This window comes from Ananas comosus, linkage group 14 (genome assembly GCF_001540865.1).
Source record: "Ananas comosus cultivar F153 linkage group 14, ASM154086v1, whole genome shotgun sequence".
NCBI classification, from domain to species: Eukaryota; Viridiplantae; Streptophyta; class Magnoliopsida; order Poales; family Bromeliaceae; genus Ananas; species Ananas comosus.
The window spans coordinates 640,170-664,021 of record NC_033634.1 but is presented as its reverse complement, the minus strand read 5'-3'; the positions used below and the strand labels follow the sequence as shown (position 1 = coordinate 664,021).

The following is a 23,852-nucleotide window of genomic DNA, read 5'->3' as shown; positions in this document are numbered from 1 at the left end:
ACGAAGTCTTACTCTTCATCTCAGAGGCATTGGCTAAGTATGTTGTGTAAGACCCCGCAATTGGTTACTTTATAACTAAAATATATGGTTGCGCAAAAAGGCAACATCAAGGGGAAATTTCTATATTTAATCGAGATATAGACAATGCAACTACAATAACTCTTAAAGATGCACTTTCATTAATGACAAGCCAATAGCAGGTGCAAAAGGTTACGACAAATATGGATGCAGCTGTAGATCATAACAAACTTCAGATGATAACACTGTCAAAATTTCTCAAGAACGCTGCTAAGGAAATCAACGAACGGAAGTTAAAAGGGGAAGTTAAAAGGGGAAAAAGAGAGAGGCGAGAATCCAATTGAACATTCTTTTTCTTAAGAACTAGAGAAACCCTAACTTATTCGTCGAACAAACTAAAGCCTATTTCATCGTCTGACTCCTCGGCGGGCTCGTCCTTCTTCTCCTCTTCCTTTGCTGCAGCAGGAGCAGCAGCTGAGGTATCGGCGGCGGCAACTGGCGCAGCAACGGCGAATTTGCTCGGATCCTGCAGCACGAGGTATCACAACATTAGTACTTTTGAACCCACAAATTAGTTGGAAAACGGAGTAGCAAAAATAAAAAAAATGAAAATAAGTAAAATCAATAGTGCTACGGGCCGAGCGAGTTATTAAATATTTGGTTGTCAATTTTCTTCAGCTGCCTCTCTACTAGCACAAATTGTTTTTTTTTTTTTTTTTTTTTTTTTTGCTTCACACATGATATTCTTTCACCTCGAAAATTATACCGTAGGCGTATAACATATTCTTTCGCTACGAACTTCAAAATTACCAAATGAATACCTTTAGATACTCCTTAACTTGCTCGGCCTGTGGGAAGCTGTATTCTGTAGCGAGAGCAACCGCAAGAACATTCTTATAAGCATTGATGAACATATGAGGCGCAGCCGCAAGGGTGGGATACGACAAGGCCAATGAGAGCGAAGTGACCACGGAAACGCCGGATGCAAACCTCTCAATCAGATCATCCTCCGTTAGGTCAAGCACTTCGGGGCTGAAGACCGACCCGCTATCATACACTGATTGAATGATCAGGCCATAAGAGAATGGCCGAATGCCGAGCTTGGAGAGAAGGGCCGCTTCTGATGAACCCACTTTGTCGCCTTTCTTGATCAGCTCAACCGGCGTGATGATTTCGACCGTTCCCTTGTTAATCTTGGTTGGGATATTCAAGACCTTGAATTTTATTCCAACAAGGGAAAAAGGAACTGTCAGAATTTAACCATAAAAAGGGGACAAATTTGAACTGTAAAGCATTTTGAAGTGGATAACCAAACTTCTAAAAATTTTGATTTGCATTGCAACCTCACTACACAGTGTGTTCGATTTAAGCATCTTTCAATCAGAGAATTCAATAGCTTAGCTCTTTCAGGGGACACTTTGTAACCCAACAAAATACTCCGTTACTTGCAGAAATATTCTTTAAATTAATTTTTTCATTGAAGAGTTGAGTTTTAACAGAGCTTGATGAAATTCCTGAAATCGACAGTCATGAAAGGTTAAGCAGCAAAATCAAAATTTTCAAAGTTTAGGAAACCATTTCAAAATAGGCTTAGANCCCCCCCCCCCCCCAAAAAAAAAAATCACCGGCGGCAGTAGAGAATAAGAGTCAAAAATTACTTGGAAAAAGGAGGTCTGTGAGGGGTCTAACCCCGTGTTGCCAGGTGGGACAACCACATCAATGGGAGCGACAAGGCCTACACGAGCAGGAGCTCCAACCTGGTTAGCCAAAAGAGGACATATTAGTCAAAAGGACACAGAAATAACAAAATGCTCTATGCAGTCGGCAGATTTCATAATATATTGCATCTGATGATTATAGAAATATCAGACAAAGTTTCTAACAGTTCGATGAGAAGCTCTAACAATGAGTGAAATTCAACTTAAAACATCTATTACAACAGTTCTAGCATGTTTTTATATAGATGGTAGTAAAGACAGGTTTCTGAACAAACACTTGAATCCTTTATCCTTTCAATAAATAAACATCACATTAGCATGAGAGGGGAATAACAAACTAACCTTGTACTTGGCAACCTCCTCACTAACCTCCTTCAAATCTCCCTTTGTAAAAATCAATCCAACATTTCCCTGCCACACAGGACAACTTGCAGGTGAGTGGCGACCAAACACATAAATAGAAAAAGGAACAGCTATTTCTAGCCAAACTCCAATTAATCTCTAACTATGTAAGAGACTCCAAAATAAAACAATCCGAAGACAAACACCATAGTGATGATGCTAAAACCAGAGGAGAAATTATTTCAACTAAAAACCATCTTATATTTTATATAGCCTCTATTAATCAGATACCACAAGCAAAGGGAGCAGGTTGAGGTAATCTTTGTTTCCGCTCTTCTCAGCATGAATCTTGATGCAACGGCGGATGAGTGTGTTCTTCCCCATCAAAATTATGGAGTCACCGCGAAGTCCCTTCCGGATGTTCTGGAGCTGGTTGGACCCCACATTGTCAGCTGCTGCAATCAGCACTTTGGTGTATTCATCCAGAAGCCTGCATAACTTCTTGTCATATTCGACCTTCTTCTCTGCCTTTGAAAGCTTAATAGCCATTGATCAATTCCCTGCACATATACTTAAATAATGGATTAATGGACTAAAAAAGTGGACAAAATCTAACGATAAAGAGAAAATGGTAATGAAGGAGGGAGGACATGACGAAGAAAAAGAACTTATTGAGGGGAGGCAACTCAACTCCGAAGTCAGGAACCCTAGAAGCAGATTTTATAGTTAAAGGTCACTATCTGTAAGCAACAACCCTTTAAGACTAATCGCAGATTGTCTGAACTCATTCATATCCCCGAATATATGCATTGCTTCCTAGTATTGTATTAATTGTTATATTAAGTTTATCATACAAACTCATTTGGTGTTTTCTTATAAAGAGGATTAATCTTTTATATGACGAACACCATATGCATAACCGCAGATTCACTTAGCCATCCACCAAAAATAAGACTCGAGCATAAGACGAAGGATAAGTTGAAAACTCGGTATTATTAATTAATCATTAAAAAGGTAAAGTAATGAATAACCCAACAAAATATATTAGCTCAACAATCAATCAAAAATGTTCTCGTCTAGAGTATAACATCTTTTCTAATCCGATTTCTTAAAATAAAAATCACCTTTTTTGGCCGCAAGAACTGATGCTAAGTATTTGGAACTTAAAGCTACTCTTTGCGGACGACCTAAGTGGATCTCATGCCCATTGTTCACAGCAACAAAAAGCTACGTCAACCACAATTTAGGCCTCATACATCATAAACAAGAACAGAAAGGATTTTATAGATTCTAAGCGTGCGAATCCAAATCACTCTAGAACTCTCAAGCATGGACTCAACTTCAAAACTAAATTAACACATTATCGGGAATCCACAAACCATCGGAGAATAAGGAAAACCCAGTCACCACTAACAACCTTATGCAACAGATCTACGACTAATCTATCCTCAAAGCGCCACATTCCCCGATTAAACTACACTAAACTCCCGAATCGACAAAGCAAGACCCATTCACACAAATCGGTCTCCATTAGCGTCCCAAACAGAAGCGAAAGAGAAGTAAAATAGAGAAATGCGCTACGGAAACGAGGAGGAGGAGTAGGAGGAGGAGGAGGAGGAGGGGTTTACCTTTGGCGCCGCCGCACAGTATTAGGGTTTGAACGAATGGAGGAGAGCGATAGCGCTCTTTATACTACCTAGGATTTTAAAAAGGGTCGAGTTTTGTTTAGTAGGTACTATTGTAGGCAACAATCCGCATCCGCGACCCGTTTAGAAGGGCCGACTTTTTCCCTTTTAATTTTAATGTATTTGATGTATTTGAAATTTATCTTATCTCTGTGGGGAAAAACAAAAGGCACGTGTATTTTGAAAGAAATATCTAAAAATCTAAATTTTAATAAAATTCAGTTTTGCTGCCTAATATTGTGAGATATTTGATTTAATATTATGTCGATCAAAATTTAATGATAATATATATATATATATATAACTATTTTGATGAAATTTGTGTAATCTTTAGAATGATGTTGTTGTTTGTTGGAATATCCAAAGTCCTCAGATGAAAACTGATAGGTGCTAACAAAATTTGACAAGCTTTGTAAAAGATTAGAAGAAATTCAAGATTATTAGTTTTCGACCATTTTCGTAACAAAATTTGTAAATAGTTACTTGTGAAATTGATCCTCTATTTAAGAACTCATTTAAGCTTCCAATCAATTAAATTAAAGTACTTGATTCGGCAAATCCATTAGGCCTTAGCCTTCAATTGTTAATAGAATCTTTAATTCTCCATTAGCTGAAAAGAAATTCACCTCTTAAATTTGAAAGAATCACCATTATGTTTGACAAAATATCAAAAAACCTTAAATTAAAACAACAAAAAATTGAGAGGCGTGTAAAAACAAAAGAGAGAGTTATATATATTCATCATCCAAACCAGGGGAATACCAAAACACCAAAAAAAAATTTATATAGATAGAGCTCAAATCCCTAACATTCAAATGATGTACATATTGCAGGCCACTCGGAAACGGAAACATAGCTGAAACCGACTGCAACAACTGCTGATCATAAGCCGCAGCAGGATAGACAAACTCCCTGAACTGTTAACACTGATAATTTTGCAAACCAGTAATTTACGAAAAAATTTTGGGGTGAAAACCCCACATTCACTTAAAAGAAAAAAAGATAAATTATCGCCAGCTTCTTATTATGTAATTGACTCCTCCCTGCTGGTGAGCTTGGAAGGTCGCGGCAGCTATGCCTATGTTCTGTAGAAGTTGCCGAAGGCAGCTCATAGCTTCGGGGTCGTCCTGCAAAATTTTTCAGACGAGAAAATCAGCATGTAAATACACTGGAACAGCCCTAGTACTGTGAATAAAGTTTTGGCTAAAGTACAGACAACCCCCTCTGGACATATTGCGACCTGTATTTCGCCTGCGAGCGAGCGCTTTAACCCCTTCTATTGGGGAGTGAACTGCAGCATTTTCTAATTAGTCGAGGGGTTATTCGTAGGTTTTGATAATCAAAGTAGGTACTAGGTAGTGCAAATCACGACACATTTAGAGTGTTTTCTGTATCTTGTACATTGACCAAGGATGGTTTGTAGGAAGTTAGAACTTTTGGAGAAATTAGACCATGCAAATGATTGCTCGAATGCAAAGGAAAAGTGAATCATACAAGGAAAAAGTTGTTGGTTCAAGGAGAATAACATAGTTAAAGAAGAAATTATCATGATCGAGAAAAGGTTAAATAATCTGAAAACGAGAAGGTTAATTTAGTGACAAATGATCTGAAAAGAATAGCTCTGAAATCTGAATAGAGATTCGTTCCTTTCGAGCCTCTGCAATCATTTGAACAAGGTGGTGATGGTGTTCTAGCGATTAATTCAGTAAGAGAAAACAATCATTTGATTCGTGAAATAAATTGCACTTACACGAAGGCACTCGATAAAATCCGCATCCCTTAACTCCTTCGGAAGACGATCATTCAGACAAAACGATGCCCTGTAAGTACATCAAAAGGAAAGAACCATGTCAGTTCAAAGTAAATTAAGGATTAAAAAAAAAAAGGAAGAGAAAGCACAAGCCTACATTTGAAGTGAAAGAGGATTTCCCTAGCTCACAATACATGAAGTAAGATGAAATAAAAAAAAATAAGACCTCAAATTCTCCGAAAGCCTTCGGTAGCATATGATTATGTACTTCAGCAGTCTCACAGAGGGTGGTTCTACACGAGATGTGACCATGAAAGCAAGTACGTCACATACAGAATAAAAGCGCTCGGCTGTGGAACAAACATGTTGAAGACCAACTTCATCCATAAGCACTTTTTGAACAATCAAAGTTGCTACCTGCATTATGAAGGCAGTCAGGATGCATTGAGACTAAATTGTACTTACAAATTTTTGTCAATAAAGTACTGGTTAACACAGAGTCAAGGTAGATACTGGATTGGAAAAAAAAAAAAAAAAAAACCTGTAACTTGTAAGGGGGCATTTGCATACGGCCTCACTTGCTAGAGTAATATTTTTTTTTCCCCCACCTTAACGTTTATTCCTCAAGAATAATGATCTTCGTTTAATCAAACAAACACATATAATACCCATAATCTACAACTACTTACTGTTTTTGAAAGTAGAGTACCCATCTCCATTGCACGTAGACACAGAGGAAGCAGTTCAGTTTGTATAAGGAAATTTATGGCGACAGCATCATCATACTGTAAACAGAACAAGGTAATTAGCACCAACTTATTGCGAAATTATCATCAACAAGTATTAGAATCAACAAGGGAAGTAATTGTTAAATAAGAATTAATGAACAAATAAGTAGGATATGGTACACACTATACTGCTCGATGGCATTTTTTTTACCCCTAGTTTTCTTGGGTAATAAATTGCATGTTGTGTTGTTACATAAAGTCAATAAATTAATAAATACTATGTAGTGTTACTGCATAAACTAATGGAGAATCTATATACCTTTAAAAGAGAAACATCTATCAAATATTTCTAATTTATTGACTTTATGTAACAACACAACATGCAATTTATTACNTAGTGTTACTGCATAAACTAATGGAGAATCTATATACCTTTAAAAGAGAAACATCTATCAAATATTTCTAATTTACATTATTCCCCTAACATTTTCTTCATTTCTTTCTTTTTCAAATATTTGAATCCCAATATAGAGTAGTAACAGTCTCCTGCATCAGTACATATGTCCCAGAATTCTCACCAATGAAATGTGCATAAAGATTCTATGTGACATGTGATTGCATCGGATGATTAAAAGAGAGAGAAATTGCTAAAGAATAGCTTCATTTTGAAAACTAAGCAAAATTCAGTTACTATTTATGTAACTCACAAAGCATTACCTTTACAAGGGCGCCTATAACACCCAAGCTGGTTAATCTTACATACTCGATTGGCTTTTCTACACTACTCGTATTTAAAAACGGGTACAAATAAAGAGGTATACCAGCTGCAAAAAGGAAATTGAATATAAGTTACATTAAATATCAATTATATTACTGCATAACAAAGGATCAGTTATTTCAAATTCCTACAATGGGAAATGGCATAATTTGCATAATATCTAGCCATGGTAGCTTACTACTAACTAGTACAACAATCAGCATCATTCAACTTCAGCTATGAAATTTTTTTCATGCATACGGATATGCTTTACGTACTATTTAAGAGAAGTAAACCTCGCCAACACTCCCAAAAAAAAGAGTGGACTGGTCAACCTATCAAACCAACAACTACAACTTCGGAAAATGTCTGTAACCCTTAACAGGATTAACAGGTTGATTTAATATGCAAAACTGTGGAAATACCCCTTTCAAATTTGGTATTAGTTGTGTGCCGCCTTAAAAACCTATTTGCCTGCAAGTCATAACATTGACATGGGTATAAATGCAAATAGAGTTTAGCATTAGCCCCTGCCAGGATGCATGAAAATAACCAGTGGAGACAAATTCGAAAAAGCTACTTAACTCGGGTAAAGTTTGACATGTTAAGTTACCTTGCAGAAAAGGAGTTCTTGTCTCACGGTGGGAGGCTACACACTATAAAAGAGAACAAGAATTAATCGTCAAAGCTAAAGAGAATCACAGGCATTAAAAATATAATCATGCTAAGGTTCAGGCAATACCATGCAAATTACCAATTCATACACATTAGAAAGTTAACCTGATTAGAAATTTATACAATTTCATAGTTGACAAATATATAGCTAAAATATTTATCCGGATCTCCTCAAGGCTCAAGACATGCAAATCACTGTATCAAGGAACCAGAATCAATTAAACTGCAAAATCAGGCAAACAAAAATAAAAAAGATTTCTAGTCATCAATCTTCAAATTCCATAATTCACAATAGTATTATTGCAAGAATAAGAAATAGTCATAACAGTTTCTGATGTTCCTTTTCCCAGCGCTTACATTTTTGCACAGTTTCCTCGTCACAAAAGCCAAGGAAGAAATCGCCGCAATTTATGTACAAAAAAAGGAAATCCATATGTGAAGAAAATAATCAACAGCACTTCAAAGTTTGGCTCCAGGGAGCACTCCAATATAAGATAAAGGAACATAGTATCATGACAAATTCCTAGACCAGTTAATTCAGAATCAGGCACCGATGCCTTTTTTTTTTATTTCTTTGTTTTTGGCACTGCAAGGTATTAAAAATTAAAAAGTAACTGCAATAGAACAGATAACCTTGAGAAGGGCAAGTGCATAGCAAACTCGAGTTGAATCGGCCATGGACAATCTTGGAGGTGAGAGATAACGATATATTGAAACAATTTCCTGCAGGCAACCATTTGGGAGTGTACAAATTAACATAATACTATCAAAATTAGCAATTAAGAGGGAAGAAATATAATTCACAATACAGTTATTTACAATTTCTGCACAGCACACCTCTGCCAATTAGTATTAAGAAGTTTGACACGACACATGAAACCTCTCCTATCTAAACAAATACAATCAGATTAGGCTTACTTGGATGAGCGCTGCCATGGTGGAACGAGAGTGCCAGATTGCTAGAGCTACATCTTCATGTCTTTTCATTACCTGCAAGGATAGATTAGACGAAGTTTTCTTGTTCCTTTATACTTCAGGAATGTCAACATGCTTTTAAAATAAAAATTAGGAAAAGACTTGATCTTGGAGTTGCAAAATAGCTAAATTTGCGAAATGTTTAAGACCGCAACCATCTCCGAGTGTACTCCACCCCGCTTCGGTGCAACACAACAAAAAAATGGCCTTCCATTTTGCAACAATCAAAGTTGAGAACAAAATGATATATAGTAACATGGATTTAAGCTCATGTTAGCAAGATGATTTGAGCATGAAGTTGGGTTTTTTGTTCTTTTTTTTGGAAAAAAATATTGGAAATTGAAACTGAAAATGCTCCAACAACTTTATTCTATTACTCCATTACAAATATATGAGATGTAATTAACTATAACATCTCAAAATCTCTGATCTCAATCATTCTACCAACAATCTTATTATCTCCACCAATCTAGTCATAGCTGTTGTGGTTTTCAAAACGATCAAACAGTAGAAACAGTAACATGCATATATATATATAGCCCTAATCTAAGAGCCAAATGAACCAAAAAAATAAAAAAGAAGAGAGGAAAAAACACTCCCTTTCGAGAGATCAACACGTGAATAACGATCAAACCACACAAAATTCGGTCTTTGTCTATGGATAGCCCACAAACACTAGCGATACCTTGGCGAGGATTTGCATGGCCATGGCCCTGCGCTCGCGGTGGCAGATGTCGAGCACGAGACGCTCCACGGAAACCGCCGCCGCCGCCGCCGTGTGGGCGGAGGGCTCCGGCGACGTCAACGGAGAAAGGGAGGGGGCGGAGCGCGCGGTGTTCGCCATGGATAGGGTTGGGGTGGTGAGGTTGAGGTGGTGGTGGTGCTCGTCGGGGTTCGGAAGCGTGTCGACGAGGGTACAAGTATATATAGCGGGGCGCCACGCCATGGAGGGGTTTTGCGTGCGACGTGGCTAGTCCTTGTTGTACCCGATTAGAATTTTTTCGAGGGCTTTTTTTTGCATTTAGACCCTTGATAAATTTTTATTTTAAAAATAGCCCTGTCAAAATTTAATTTGCAAAAATGGCCCTGGACCTGCCACGCAGGCGCCGCCACGTCAGCGCCACGCGGGCAGGACTGGGCCCGTGTTCAAACACGATGAATGGTTCACCGTGTCGTATTTTTTGATACGTATATTGAAAAGTGGAATAAGGAGTAGGGATGTCAATAGGTATGGATATCTGAAATATTATTCGAATCCAAACCCGAATAAATTATATATATATANTACAAAAAATACGTAAGAAACACGGTGAATGATTCACCGTGTTTAGACACGGTGAATGATTCACCGTGTTCAACTTAATACCCTCGCCCCAGCCCTGCCCGCGTGGGGCTGACGTGGCGCCTGCGTGGCAGGGATAGGGCCATTTTTGCAATTTTAATTTTGATAGGGCTATTTTTAAAATAAAAATTACTCAGGGGGCTATTTGCAAAAAAAGCCCTTTTTTCGATTTTCTTATTAGGGTTTAGACTTTAAAATAAAATGCGAGGGTAGTCCCTGTACGTCTCCTACCTTGCAATGTAGTCCCTCAATTTAACCCTGAACAGCCGAATGTCAAAATAATTTATTTATTTTTTATACCATTGTGCTTGGCATAGGATTAAAAGTTTATGTTACAAAGAAGGAACAAAAAAAAAAAAAAAAAAAAAAGAAAAAAAAAAAGAAAGAGCCAGGCTATTTATTTAGCATTTAAGAAAATATACATCAATACATGAGAGTTTAGTGACCAAAGTAAGTAAATGAGAAGCTTGAGGACTAAATTACCATTATGGTATAGTACAGGAGCTATGATAAAGTATCTTATCATAGAATTCGGCGAACGAGTAGAGCCGTCATTGCCGAGATGTTCCGCCACCGACTTCGATCGCGAAGTCGGCGTATGAGTGTGTTTGGCCGCCGGATTAAGCACGTAAACTAGAAAAGAGCTCGGCGCCAGAGGCGGTTTCGTCAACGACCTCGTAATGAATCTCCAATATTTACTAGTCGGCAACAAAAGGTGTTATGCCGCGACTTTCTGTATGCGGTAAGTAGAAGGGTTGTTTTGCCGCGTACTCACGAAACGCTTATGAACTCGCAGAATAACAACCGATGCAAATGTAGATTTTGACATCATCGCGCAAAACTGATACATTAAACCATTAAGCAAGGGATACTTTGGCCCCTCCATTTTCTGTATCACTACAGATTAAAATTTACCCACAAGAACATGCGGTCAGATGAAGATAAGAATATAAAAAAATATCCCTAGCACAAGATATTATGATATTTCACAAGAAAAAATGCCAAACGGTAAAAGATAACAACATTAATAAATAAAGAAAATAATAATAACAACAACAATAATAACAAGACAACGTCAGAAGCCACATTTCAGATTGTTAGGGCTTAATTCGGCAGAACAACTTGAGAGGCGAGATGCCTATCGCCTATGGAGGATGAAATCAAGAAGAAAAGCTGTTTTAGTTTATACATTTTCTGCGTCAAAAGGCGTAGCTAACAAACTAGAGTACCAGTAGTACAAATACTACACAACCTGCCAAATGAGGTTGGCACCAATCAATCTCAAAAAGGGCAAAAAAGAAAGGGAAAGAAAAGATGAAAAGGTAAAATAATTTATATAAAAGAAAAGGTTTCGGGGATTTCGTCGGTTTTTTTCTAGGATAGTGGGGTCACTCATTTGTACAGCGGTGACCTTAAACCATGGCCACCAGAATTAACACATTAGCCCTTAGAACACAGGAAGCCTTCTTCCAAGATGTATAGGGCCACCCCAGTCTCGACTAGGCAGCCACACCACGAGATCCAATTATAAATCATTGCAGAGAAATCTTATTCACTTACCAGCACTCTCAACAGCCTTATTTTCAAGGTCTGCTTCCTGGAGTGGAACTTCACTAGACTGTGTGTCCGAATCAATTTCAGTTTTACCGGTTTCAGTAGTTTCCAGTAAATCAGCACGTTGACCATCATTATGAGAACCGGGCAGATCTTCAGAACTCTCGTTCTCTGATCTTTCCTTTTCCTCTCCTGATTCTGGTAAATTATTGACGGTATTGGATGCGTCCTCGTTTATGCTATTTTTATCTTTCTCTAATTCAACCTCGCCGTCTCGAACATCAGGGACCTGGTCCTTACCGGTCTCGGGTGAAGTACCTGAATCCAGTTCCTCTCTCCACTCGACCTGCTCTGGTGGCTTTTCATCTGTGTTTGAACTAGATTGTCTGGAATCTTCTTCAAGCTCCTCGACAGGACCATTCGGCAAAGCAGTGTCTCCGGCTGCTGCTCCTTGAGAGGTTTCAGAGTCAGACGCTGGCAAAGGTGCTGGTGTGGCAACCACTTTGTCGCTTTGGCCAAGAACGATTTCGTCCGCTTCGTCTATACTTGGTGAGGTTCCGCCAGAGTTGGGAGACGGCGAAGCAAGAGAGCCGATCGAACGATCATTAGCCGCTCTGTCTTCCTCGAACGCAAACCAATTCGAATTCGTAAAGAGAGAGCCACTGTAGAAAGCAATCTAGGTCAGCCAGGAAAAGGTAACAAAGTAGGGAAAAATCGATCAGTGTAAGAAAAGGTAGCGAAGTAAGGAAAAATTGATCAGTGCACAAGAAATTGCTACTAAATAGAAAAGCTATACCCCTCCTGGTCATCCCCCAAGCGCAGAGAGGAAATAACAACTTCAGCAGATTCATCGTCAAAATAAACATCCTGCACATATTGATACAATTATTTTAGCAAGCTGTCATACAAGCAGACTATAAAATGGGCATGCTCTAATATCCTAGGAGTAGAATCAAAGATATGCTGAGGAGAGGACAAGTAAATGTTCACAATAATCAAATATATAAATAAAACATAGTTATCGATGTAGGCTCCAGTATTGGCACCTACAGGGACTATAGAATGTTCCAACCAAGAACGCTGCTATGTTTTCGTAATCAATCAAACAGGCAAACAATGGGTCAAAACTTTGTAAGGAGTTACTCGTAGAAGAACTTACAATGAATGCTTAGAACGCCCTCCATCCAACTAATACTTACACTCTGCACCCTCCATTGAATTATATGTTGCCCGATTTAAAATGTACTTTTATGAAAGTTCGGTTTGATGGTTGAAATTGAAGGTATTAGTTGGAAGAAGGCCATCCAACTTCTCATAAAGGTCTTTTGGAAGGACGTCCTAAAAAATTGTCCAATGAAATGTAAAGCAAGTATGGACTAAACATACCTCATCATCTCGTTCAATTGATCCTTGAGCCTGCACCATCAGCCATGCAAAAGAATTAACGTTTTGTTTTAGGTTAGAGCACATTAAAGGAGAAGAGGTACATGTGCCAATAATAACTATTACATTACCTCACCAAAATCATCGTTATTGTAAATGCCATATCTAAATGCCTGGCTCAAATTATTAGCAAGTGCTGCCACATCATAGTCCCTGTCGCGGAAATCTTCATCATCACTATCCTTACCTCGATCCTGTAGTGATGTTGGACGGCTGCGAAACATGATATCAAATCCAGATTTACTTTCACCATATGGGCTTCATGTGTATGCACATCCATCAAACAAAAGTTAAGCAAGCAGTAAGCATATCCTAGAGAATTTAAGCAGAATCAAACCCTGAAAGAAGAATTGCAGTGTAGAAAAACCTTGTAGAGAATTGCAGTGTAGAAAAACCTTGTAAAGTGCCATTGTGAATTGATATAAACACCTCACATTATACTCGTTGCAAAGATATATTAGCAGTTGTTTTTTCTGATTAGAACAATATCCTTAGTTATTCCAATTATCGGTAAGTCGGGTTAAAATTCCATGGCAAAACTTATTAGCTGATACTAAGGCACATCTTTCCAATAGTGAACCAGAAAAGAAATCTCCACAAAATCCTTTCAGACATTCAATTAAACAATTGCCTTGGTAGTACAATTACTGAATTAAACAAGAGAGAACACAGATCAAGAAACTGCACAATCTGCAAAAGTTACCTACCCGCAAGTCCATTGATAAACATTTTCCACCGCATTGCGTTTGAGCAGCACATTGGTATGCCAATCAACCCATTCACTATTTTGCTGTAAACAAAAGCCAAGTTAAAAACCAACACTGTACCATCATAATTTAATTTATGGCAATCAATCTAAGAAAGCAAACAGACAATGTGGATTATGAATCAAACAAAAGAGTTCTTCAAACAATCATAACACATTAAACCTTAACTTGAACTTGCAACATCAAGCACGTGTTTCTAAACTGGGGGGTAAGAATTCACGACCATTCAACTTCCACATTATTTGTAACATGTACATTTAATAAATAACATATAAGATAGTCTAAGTCAAGATTTGTTAAAGAATAGAAGACCTGCAAGTGTGTCAGAATAGTGCAGTTGTTGTTTCCCAACTGAATAAGCTTGTTAGCTAGGCGTGTCATGTGACCAACGTTTCCAATTCTTGGAGGTGATTTTCCCTCTGAACGAACTGTAGGCTGCAAAGAAATGGTTGTGAGTAATAGAGTTCAAAGCAAGTAGAATAGCAGCGATGACCAACAAGAGTTAGATGGCGAATTTGTACCTTAGTGGAATCACTCTGTAACGTAGGTTGCTTCTCTGCTTCAAGAATTTTGCCAACAATGTTACAGTCATTTAGAACATGCTCAATTAGCACATTCCTCTTACTCTCTAAACACGAAACAATAATGTTCTCCACATGATGATGCAAAAAGTTATTGAAAGGGTACCTAAACCATCATGTACTTTCCGTGATAAGCAACACGAAATCTGTTGGGAAAGTTAAAATACACCAACAAATGCAACTTACTCAAAGAACAAATCTATAACGCGTCTTAGGGCTCCTAGCCGAATCAGTTGCGTTTCAGCAGCTTCGCTACCAATTGACAGCAAAACAGATATGAACTCCACAATCTGGAAAAGATAATGACCAATTTAACAGCAATGAGAGCGAGGCAATATTACTACGACATCTACATTATAACACACAATCATGCATCAAAGCATGTACATGCTGCAGAAGATATTATTGAACATCATAAACAATAGAACCTAAGAGCGACACCCATAAAAAAAAATTTAAAAAATAAATGAAATATGCTAAATGAAACTCTTGATGAACTCATATATGAAGGTAGGATTCTATATCACTTGTACCTTCAAACGATGCTTTCCAAGGGGAGGCTGCAACTTCCCGTATGTGGTGGGCAATATACTATCAGCAGAGGAAACGTCCAATAACTTCAGCAAGCCACCTGCAATATGATACTCTGAAAGTAATGCCATGTGTAAAACATATTTAAAAACTTGACAAGTAGAGAGCAGGAAGTGGCAAAATAAAAAATAAATGTGAGATCACAGAGAGTCTTCAGAGGCAGAATCTGAAAATTAAAGATCAACAGTTCATTTCGGCAATTGAGCGTGCTTCACACAGCAACATTGACACAGAAAGCAAAATTATTGCAAGGAATGACCACATAGGGCACAATATTCCTGTCAATATTAACTACACAACGTACTTTAGCAGGTGTAGTGCTCTCTGGGTACAACCATATCCCTCATTTACTAATATGAAAAAAAAGGAGTGAAAATCGCAATCAAGATCCAACATAACCTAATTGCTCTTTTTTTTTCTCAAATAAGCCCAAGTACATTAAAGTATAGGAACAACCATTATACCAAAAACCATCATGTCAACAAAACCAGAGGAGGACTTTGATGACTTGGAAATCATGGAATTCTTCAACATAGACCTAAAGTCAAGTTTTGTTGATTATTTAAACAAGAGATTTCAGGCACAATAGCTTCTTAATCAAAGTGTTCTACAAAAAGAAGCAACCACAAACCTAGACTCTCCAGCATGCCATCGACTGTCTCTGGACTAACAGTAACCAATGTTCCATGACTTAAAGGACTTCGAAATGCTTGGTAGGAAGCAGATACTAGTCTCTTGGGATCTAATAAGGATATGCATACTGACAAAGAGTGAACGAGCACCGACTTAGGTCTTGAATCTTCAAGAGCATGGCGAAATAATCTCTCAACAAAACTGTATAACATACATCAAAGAAAACCAAGAAATTAGATTACTCAAGAAGATGAATTAACAGATATATACAAATTTACAAGCAAATGTACCTTGGGCTGCAAATCTTAGCAGCAAGGGCTGGAGGGGCATATCTAGTAATAGCACAAAGTATTTCTGCAGCATTGGCATGCACTTCAGGATAATCCTGTTAAAATATGGTAAGGCATAGAAAGTCATGGAAAACCTAGTTTAGCAAGAAGTTGAAACATTACATATGTACCCTCAGCATGCACAATTACAAGAAGATAAATATACTTGTACATTTATACGCTTAAAAAAAAAATGAAGTTTAATGCACATTTATAAATCTTAATCCTGTGTCTTTTCCTCTTGGTAATCAGACAGCTCATATGCGTTATTACTCTGGCCTTTTAAATGTAAGTATCCACATATAAAAATTTAATCTTTTATACCATTTTCTCAGCTATATTCATATCTTTCTTGCTACTCTAATTTCGCTTTTCTTGATCTTTAGATCAAGTCAGGGGTCAAACATAATCCACTAAGCACTATATAAAAACTCGAACCCGACAAGCTCACTATCAAATGGAATATTATATTTTCCTTTAGAGAGAGGGAAAAAACAGAATTTTTTATTAATAGCCTTAGAAAATACTATAATTATAAAATAGTCCTCTAGAAAATTTATTTACAAAATTAGGTCTATACGGTGAATGGATTACCACTTTTTAAATGCAGTAAATTATTCGCCGCTTTCTTCAAAGGATTAAAACTATTTCTAGTGTTTAATACTATACATCTTTTGAAGTTTGGATGTAGGAAATATATAAATTAGGATAAAAGCGGTGAACTCCGCCTATTTTTGCAAATAAAAATTTTGAATGCCTATTTTTATTTTTAAAGATTTTGTAGGCTTAGTAGCCCAAAATCTTCAGAAAAAAGGTCATAATAAATGGATGATGCCAACACTAGCACATACCGATGAGCTGAACTTGTCAACAATCATTTCCAGAACATTTGTATCTTCCAACCACTGCATCGCTTCCGCATAGTTGGAATACATACTTTCATCAGCTCCAATTAATCGAATCAAGACCTGCTTTGCAAACCAATAAATAAAGCAAATCATACAAAACAGTAACAGGAAGTATTGAATAAATGTCATAATAAAAGGAAATGAACCATGAAAAATGGCTGACCTCCATGATAGATGTGATGCCAATGAGATCAACAAGTTGGCTAATTATCTCTGGATGTCCCTAAATGACGAGAAAGATACGAAGTTAATACATTAAAAAAAATAAATAGAAAATATCAAGTGTAGGAAGAGGGCAGTTTTATGATATGAAAGAACTGCAATACCTGAACATAGTTAACAAGCTGACCTGTCTTTCGCAACATCAGACATATTACGACCTAGTACCCATATGGAAACATGTCAATAATTATAGTTCTTCTCAGGAGAAAGTATCTGAACAAAAATAAAGCCCGCCCCCTCCCAACCCACCCAAAAAAAAGATATTGTACTCTATAAGGTTAAATTCAGCTATCCATGGCACAAAAATTTCACTAGATATATTGTGCAAATATACAAGTACCTTACTAAAGTAGCCAGCCAGTAATGTGCTATGCGAGTGATCAGGTTTCAGGAACGAGAACAATAAATGCATCAGCTGCACAGGAAGCAGAAAAGGGATGAAAACTTAGGCAAGGTTATATTAGTCATAATAAAATTGCAAGGAGGTAATGTTTAACAACATACAATAGAATCAAAACACTTACCTCTTCATCCTCTACTAAAGCCCTTAGAATGATGTCAACTTCGCAGGTAAATATTTCACATGCTATAAAAGGAAACCTGCATGACGATACAGTAGGATGTAATTGAAAAAAAATGCATAAGGGAGTAAGGTGCATTGAAGAATAGTTAACATACCAATCAGCAAAACTTTACCTGAATGTCCGTTTCTTTTCGGCATCATCCGGAGCCTCTTCCACAATATATCGAAGTAATTGCTCCACTTGGGGCCTGTCTCGCAAACTACGAATTACACAACAAAAGATGAAGAAAGAAATAAATTGATCACATTCTATACACTTTTCACTTACAAACTGATCACAGAAAAAGAGACAGCAATAGAAAAGATTATTACAAATTGATAAGTCGAGTGTTCAGCGCTTTGCATTCTTGAATTATCTCGTCCTCGTCGAGAAGCTCTTCCAACTTAAAGTTTTCCTTGTCTAAAATAGCATCCACCTGGAACAAAAGAAAAAAAAAATAAAAAAAGAAGTTATGAAAGAGAAAAAAACATTTCAGCACAGATAGAATGCTAATATCAGGGCTACAATAGCATAGAAAGACACTCTAGTTTAGTGCAATGAATATAACCGTGTGGTTACTTGCTAAAACTTTGAGAAGTGACACCCCAAAACCGTTGGAATCAGAAAAACGAGCAACGGCAATGAATGTGACCGAAAAATTTACATGATTCTTAAAAAAAAAAAACAATCTAAGGGGGGACACCGGAAAAAGGAAAGGAAAACCACAATGATGCAAAATTCCTCAGAATACCGAAAAAGAAAACAAGGTGAAACATCACCGACAAGACATGAAATACTTTATAGAAATATATTAGTATCAAGCACAAACCGAAGCCTCTCCAAATATTCATAGACAATAAAGCAAGTTGTAACTTTGTAACATAAATTAAATTCAATGAGAATAACTTCAAGGGAAAAAAAAAACATCCAGTGACAATAGCCACATATACAGCTTCACTGTTCAGCTAATACGAAAACAAATCATTTACTCATATGTACAAAATACCAACACAGTTATCTTATACTAGATGTTATTCACTTGGTCCCAGAGAACAGATACGACCATTAATTCATTAAGAAGACATTATTTCCACTCTCTGCCTTTTCTTTTAGCATTTAATTCTTTTAAGATAAGAGGACTCGAAGGCTAAGCACCTAATCCTTGTAGTGACATTCAAAAAAAGCTAACTTTTCCTGATTCGTATGCTTAAACTAAAAAGAAAAAGTGAACACCTAAATGATGAACTCTCAATGCATCAATAGAAGAATCAATATACAAGCTAGAATTTGCTCGTAGGAGGATCACACAGATCCCCAAACATTGAAAAACCTATCCTTTATTAGTCATTAAGCTGTGCAAACAAATTCTCCGCTCCACAAATACACACAAATCTCAATCCCAATCACATCAAATAGCTCGTATACTCACCGGCGAAGCCGTGGACAATCCCGTCATACGCCAAAACATCTTCACGGATCCCGATCGATGAAACCCAACCCCTTACGAAGTCCCAGATCTAGGGTTTCCAAATGCTCGAATCCGGCGCCGCAATACCCGGACCAATCCCCCACAAAACACCTCTTCCGACGCCCAATCGCACCAAGCAAAACCCTAGAATCCGACCCGGAGAGGCCTCCACTCCCCTCCCGAGAACCGATCGAATGGAGTAGATGAAGACGGATCACGTGGAGCCGCGGAGATTCGTACGGGGAAGAGGAGAGGGGGTGGGGGAGGGAGAAAGGGGATCGATCGGGGCGCGAGGGTTTGGGAGATGGGCGAATCGTGGGAGGAGGTGGAAGGGGTGGGGGAGAAATTGGGGATGGAGTAGAAGAGAGGGGTAAAAAGGGAACTTTTGAGGGAAATTTACAATTATTGATGTACGTAGGAGTATGTATACAGTATACGTACTTCCATATACACATCAATAATTTAGGCAAAAAAAAATTTTAAAAAATAGAGTAAAAGAATCCCTATATACAATATTATCTCATCCATTCAATATATGAATTATATAAATCTCAAAATTACGTATACGACAGGTAAATAATTTTTAGTTCATAATCGTTCCATCATTATTTATATATTTTTTATTATACAAAATAGGAGTTCAAATACTATTGAATATAATTATTATTTTTTGATTATTTTTATTGGATTATTGATTTGATTATTGGGATTGGGATAGAGTGTGGGAATGGGAGTGATTATACAAATGTTAGTTTGATGGGGTTTCCCTTTCAATAGCATAGATTTTGAATATACACTTATTATTAAAAAATATATAATAATTAATAATTAATAAAAAAATAAAATTTTAAAATTATTTTAAATTTTTATAATTTACTTTTTTCTTATGCTCTATTTCTTCAGAGTCAAATTTAATATTAAATCTCGACCGGACAAAATAAAAAAAAATAAAAGATTAAAAAGAAAGAAGCAATAGTGGCAATGGTGATTGTGAATAGGGTGCGAGAAATAATGCTGAAGATGAGAAAAATTTATAAAAAATAACTTTATTTTCTCGATCTAATCTTTTGAAGTTATATATTTAACAAATTAAAATAGTTATTTGTATATGTGAAATTATAAAGTCGTTTAAGGTCAAGCAACACGATAGATTCTGGTCAAATTAACTAAAAAGATATAAAATTCGAATTGGAATCTAACTTTCTCAAGCTTTTTGCTTTTCTTTTAATTGAGATCCTCCTAAGTCCTAATCCAGTGATCCAACCCGAACCCGACCAGATCCGACCCGCGAAATAACTAGACCAAGTAAAATATTTTCTTTTTACGCACTAGATGGTAATTTTGCAAAAAGGAAAGCACCACATTACAAAACCCAAATTGTAAAAATTAAATGGAGTTTTCTGCAAAACGACCAAAATACGCTTTTTGAGTTCCCCTTCCTCGATCGACCGCAAAAACCCTCTTTCATCTTCGACTCCTCTCCGCCGCTCCCGTCGCTCCCCCATTCGCCTCTGAGATCTCGTAAATCTCCTAATAGAAAGGTTTCCAATCGATTCCAATCTCTCTTCTCACCATTTATTTCATCTCTTTTCCGTAAATTTTGAGCTGATTTGCACCATATTCGATGCTTTTTGTTCTTATTCGTGTAGTTTTGGCTAATAAGTTGCACGCAAACCCTAGAAAGATGCAATTGGATCCTGTATTTGCTTAGTATTGTTTGGATTTTTATCTTGTTACTTGTGATTTCTTGAAAGCTTTCTCTTTACTTTGATTTCTATAGGTTTAACTGATGCGCTGTGTTGATTCACAGTTGGAGAGTTGGAGTTATCCGTGAATTTTTTTTTTCTATATAGTTTGGATTAATTATTAATCTCGTTGAACCCTAGTTTAGAAGCTATAAGATCATGTGAGGNGGGGGGGGAAGTAATTGTTATGGATTAAAGTTAGTTATTAGTTCAAGTTATTGTTGGTAGGTAAAGTAGAAGCTGCTTGAGAAGTGTATATAGGTTCCCAATGTGATAGTTAGTGTTAGAAGCATACATGTTCTTGTGTTGTTGATTAATTCTAATTTGGCAGGGCTTTTTTTTTTTTTGGGGTTCCTTTACCAGTTTGAAGGGCTATTGAAAGAGTAGATATCGGCGAGTAAAAAGGCAGAGAAATGCTGGGTGGGTTGTATGGGGACCTTCCTCCCCCTTCATCAACCTCTTCCACTGATGAAGAGAGAAGTGCTAGCTCGTCTGTGTGGTCGAGTAGCACCAAAATGGCACCGCCCACATTGCGAAAGCCCACATCGGTGCTTGCCCCACCTCAATCTGTGTTGAAGAGCCAACAATTGCAAAACAAGGCTAAAAGTGCGGCCCAATCAAAGGCACTTAATTCGATTCCACCACCTGCATTACCTGATAATGCAGAAAAAAGCCCATCTTTTCAGCCTGCTTTGGTCGGGGTGACATCGACAGTTATAGAGGAGTATGACCCTGCAAGGCCAAATGATTATGAAGATTACAAGAGAGAGAAGAAACGGCGGGCCATGGAAGAGGAGATGAAGAGGGAGCTCGAGAAAAGGCGGCGCGAAGAGGAGGAGAGGGAGAGGGAGCGAGAAAAGAGGGAAAGAGAGGCAGCTGAAAGAGAGGAGAAGGATTACCAATCGAGATCTTCGTCATTGAATATCTCAGGCGAAGAGGCGTGGAAAAGGCGGGCTGCGATGAGCGGGAATGTGCCGAGGTCAGGCAACCGGTCACCTTCGCCGCCACCGAGCGGAGAAGGGTTCAGCATCGGGAAGTCAGGTTCGGCTGGGCTGGGTGTAGGCGCGGGAGGACAAATGACTGCCGCACAGAGAATGATGGCAAAGATGGGGTGGAAAGAAGGGCAGGGGCTTGGAAAGCAAGAGCAGGGGATCACGACTCCGCTGATGGCCAAGAAGACAGATAGGAGAGCTGGGGTGATTGTGAATGCAAGTGAGACTAAGGCGGAGAAGAAGACAAAGAGTGTGAATTTCAATACTCCGCCGACTCGGGTTTTATTGCTTCGGAATATGGTATGCGGTTTCTGCATCTTTTGAGTATTCTTTTGACATGCGCCTGCATTTTGTTCCAAAATCTTGCTTTTTCATCATCCTCTGTTTGCAATAGATATGAATTATTCTTTGATCGTGAACATAAAGGCAAAATATAGTTATAGTTAAGATCCTCAAAGCAATAAAGAGTAATCTCAGGTGATTCACTGCTTTTTAATTGGCTAAAGTATGACCCTACGATCATTATCTCAATAATTTACCTTCTTCGGGAGTAAGCATCTTTAAGCATCATTATTTACCCTAGCAAGTTGGAAAAGATTATGGAGAAAGTAGCGATCAAACTTTCACTGACTCTTAAGTGCAGAATTTTGAAATGGCAATTTTAATGTGATTAGCTAAGCTTTTGTCTTATTCTTTCATTTTTGATGACACAATTGATTTTGTCTGACCGCTTGTTTTCTTATATTATTTTTTATTTCCTGTTTGAGATTGCATACTCTTTGCACTTCTTTTTAGTTTTTGTTTTTAATGCTCTGTTTGGACAAGCTTATTACCTCTCATTTCTGTATAGGAATCATTGCATATTTGCTATCTGGAGTTTGATTTAGCTTTCCGCTTTTGTCATACATTTTCTATCATTCCATACTCATGTATAATACTCTGTGATATTACATGAACAGTGCTACTTGCTTAATGACATTCGTGGTTTATTTGTGGCCATCTGAATTGTGCTTATCATCGATTTGGTTCCGTGCTAAAGACACGTCCTACCCCATTTCTATCTTCGTTTTTGTGAAATTACCTATTATATTTTACATTTTCTTTAATTCATATATTTTTGACTTGAAGAGGTAATAGCATATGCTCTTTCATGTGTGATGGCATGCATAGTTCTTTTTCCACTTCATTTCAGAAAATTTTCACTCTGGGCAAACCTTTTCTTGTTTTCCAGGTTGGCCCCGGCGAGGTGGATGATGATCTTGAAGATGAGGTGGCATCAGAGTGTGCTAAGTACGGTACAGTGACACGCGTCTTGATATTCGAGATCACCGAGCCAAACTTCCCCTCGGATGAGGCTGTGAGGATCTTCATACAGTTTGAAAGGTCAGAGGAGACAACAAAGGCATTAGTTGACCTCGAAGGCCGGTTCTTTGGCGGGCGGGTGGTTCGTGCTTCTTTCTATGATGAGGAGAGGTTTGCGAAGAACGAATTGGCACCCATGCCCGGAGAAATACCCGGTTACACTTGAAACTGAATTAATTCTGAGAACATTGATCAAGACAAAAGAGCGTGACGAGACGAGTTATGATCGAAGTGTCTCTTGCTTTTGCGAAAGCCTCAGGGTAGTGGAAGTTAACCAGTGCTGAATTGTGTGTTGAATCTTGTAAACGACTTTTTGGACTCGAGCATTAACGTGAATTCAAACTGTTACGAAATTCATACAGGCAAGTTTTTATGGACAAATGGTCTTTTGCGTCAGCATTATTATTGCACAGATTCTGTGCTAATCTTGTCTAATTTTATCCCACACTTTCGCTGTACTTAGTCAAGCACTAATGAAATATGAAGTTCTCAAAGAACCATGGATATGCGCAGTTTATTTCTTGCTTATGTTGATCCATATAGGGAAGAACTGATTAAGAATTGTTTGTTAATTACTGCTCTCCTTTGTTTATAGATAGAGCTTATTGCTATTATTATGTTGATTACACATTTTATGAGAATGGAATAATATATTATATTCCTTTTATTTTCTTTGTTACGATGGAACAGTATATTCGGCTTCT

General features: G+C 37.6%; 4 protein-coding genes across 6 annotated transcripts; 1 reads left to right on the top strand and 3 right to left on the bottom strand.

The window, feature by feature from the left end:
- Positions 152-3,789, bottom strand: LOC109720381 (60S acidic ribosomal protein P0). Its single transcript, XM_020247446.1, has 6 exons — positions 3,707-3,789; positions 2,370-2,638; positions 2,079-2,147; positions 1,677-1,775; positions 840-1,232; positions 152-544 (listed from the first exon to the last, which is right to left on the bottom strand). Exons 2-6 carry the CDS (start codon positions 2,625-2,627, stop codon positions 398-400), a joined length of 966 nt encoding a protein of 321 aa, XP_020103035.1. The 5' UTR covers positions 2,628-2,638; positions 3,707-3,789; the 3' UTR covers positions 152-397.
- LOC109720135 (cell differentiation protein rcd1-like) lies at positions 4,547-9,622 on the bottom strand. Its single transcript, XM_020247023.1, has 9 exons — positions 9,334-9,622; positions 8,592-8,663; positions 8,307-8,396; positions 7,612-7,654; positions 6,959-7,065; positions 6,203-6,298; positions 5,740-5,930; positions 5,514-5,583; positions 4,547-4,890 (listed from the first exon to the last, which is right to left on the bottom strand). Exons 1-9 carry the CDS (start codon positions 9,592-9,594, stop codon positions 4,771-4,773), a joined length of 1,050 nt encoding a protein of 349 aa, XP_020102612.1. The 5' UTR covers positions 9,595-9,622; the 3' UTR covers positions 4,547-4,770.
- LOC109720277 (serine/threonine-protein phosphatase 6 regulatory subunit 3-B) lies at positions 11,000-19,406 on the bottom strand. Of its 2 annotated transcripts, none has more exons than XM_020247270.1 (19): positions 19,011-19,406; positions 17,914-18,017; positions 17,715-17,801; positions 17,543-17,618; positions 17,359-17,433; positions 17,123-17,176; positions 16,960-17,019; positions 16,740-16,856; positions 15,850-15,944; positions 15,558-15,760; positions 14,869-14,981; positions 14,522-14,625; positions 14,276-14,441; positions 14,067-14,189; positions 13,695-13,777; positions 13,059-13,200; positions 12,931-12,960; positions 12,341-12,411; positions 11,000-12,206 (listed from the first exon to the last, which is right to left on the bottom strand). In XM_020247270.1, the coding sequence occupies exons 1-19, from the start codon at positions 19,047-19,049 to the stop codon at positions 11,543-11,545; spliced, it is 2,406 nt and encodes an 801-aa protein (XP_020102859.1). In that variant the 5' UTR covers positions 19,050-19,406; the 3' UTR covers positions 11,000-11,542. The 2 variants fall into 2 exon arrangements, with proteins under 2 accessions (XP_020102859.1, XP_020102860.1); XM_020247271.1 differs by having other exon boundaries at positions 14,869-14,966.
- LOC109720637 (DNA-damage-repair/toleration protein DRT111, chloroplastic) lies at positions 20,436-23,674 on the top strand. Of its 2 annotated transcripts, none has more exons than XM_020247877.1 (3): positions 20,436-20,590; positions 21,158-22,086; positions 23,018-23,674. In XM_020247877.1, exons 2-3 carry the CDS (start codon positions 21,208-21,210, stop codon positions 23,312-23,314), a joined length of 1,176 nt encoding a protein of 391 aa, XP_020103466.1. In that variant the 5' UTR covers positions 20,436-20,590; positions 21,158-21,207; the 3' UTR covers positions 23,315-23,674. The 2 variants fall into 2 exon arrangements, with proteins under 2 accessions (XP_020103466.1, XP_020103467.1); XM_020247878.1 differs by having other exon boundaries at positions 20,458-20,590; positions 21,126-22,086.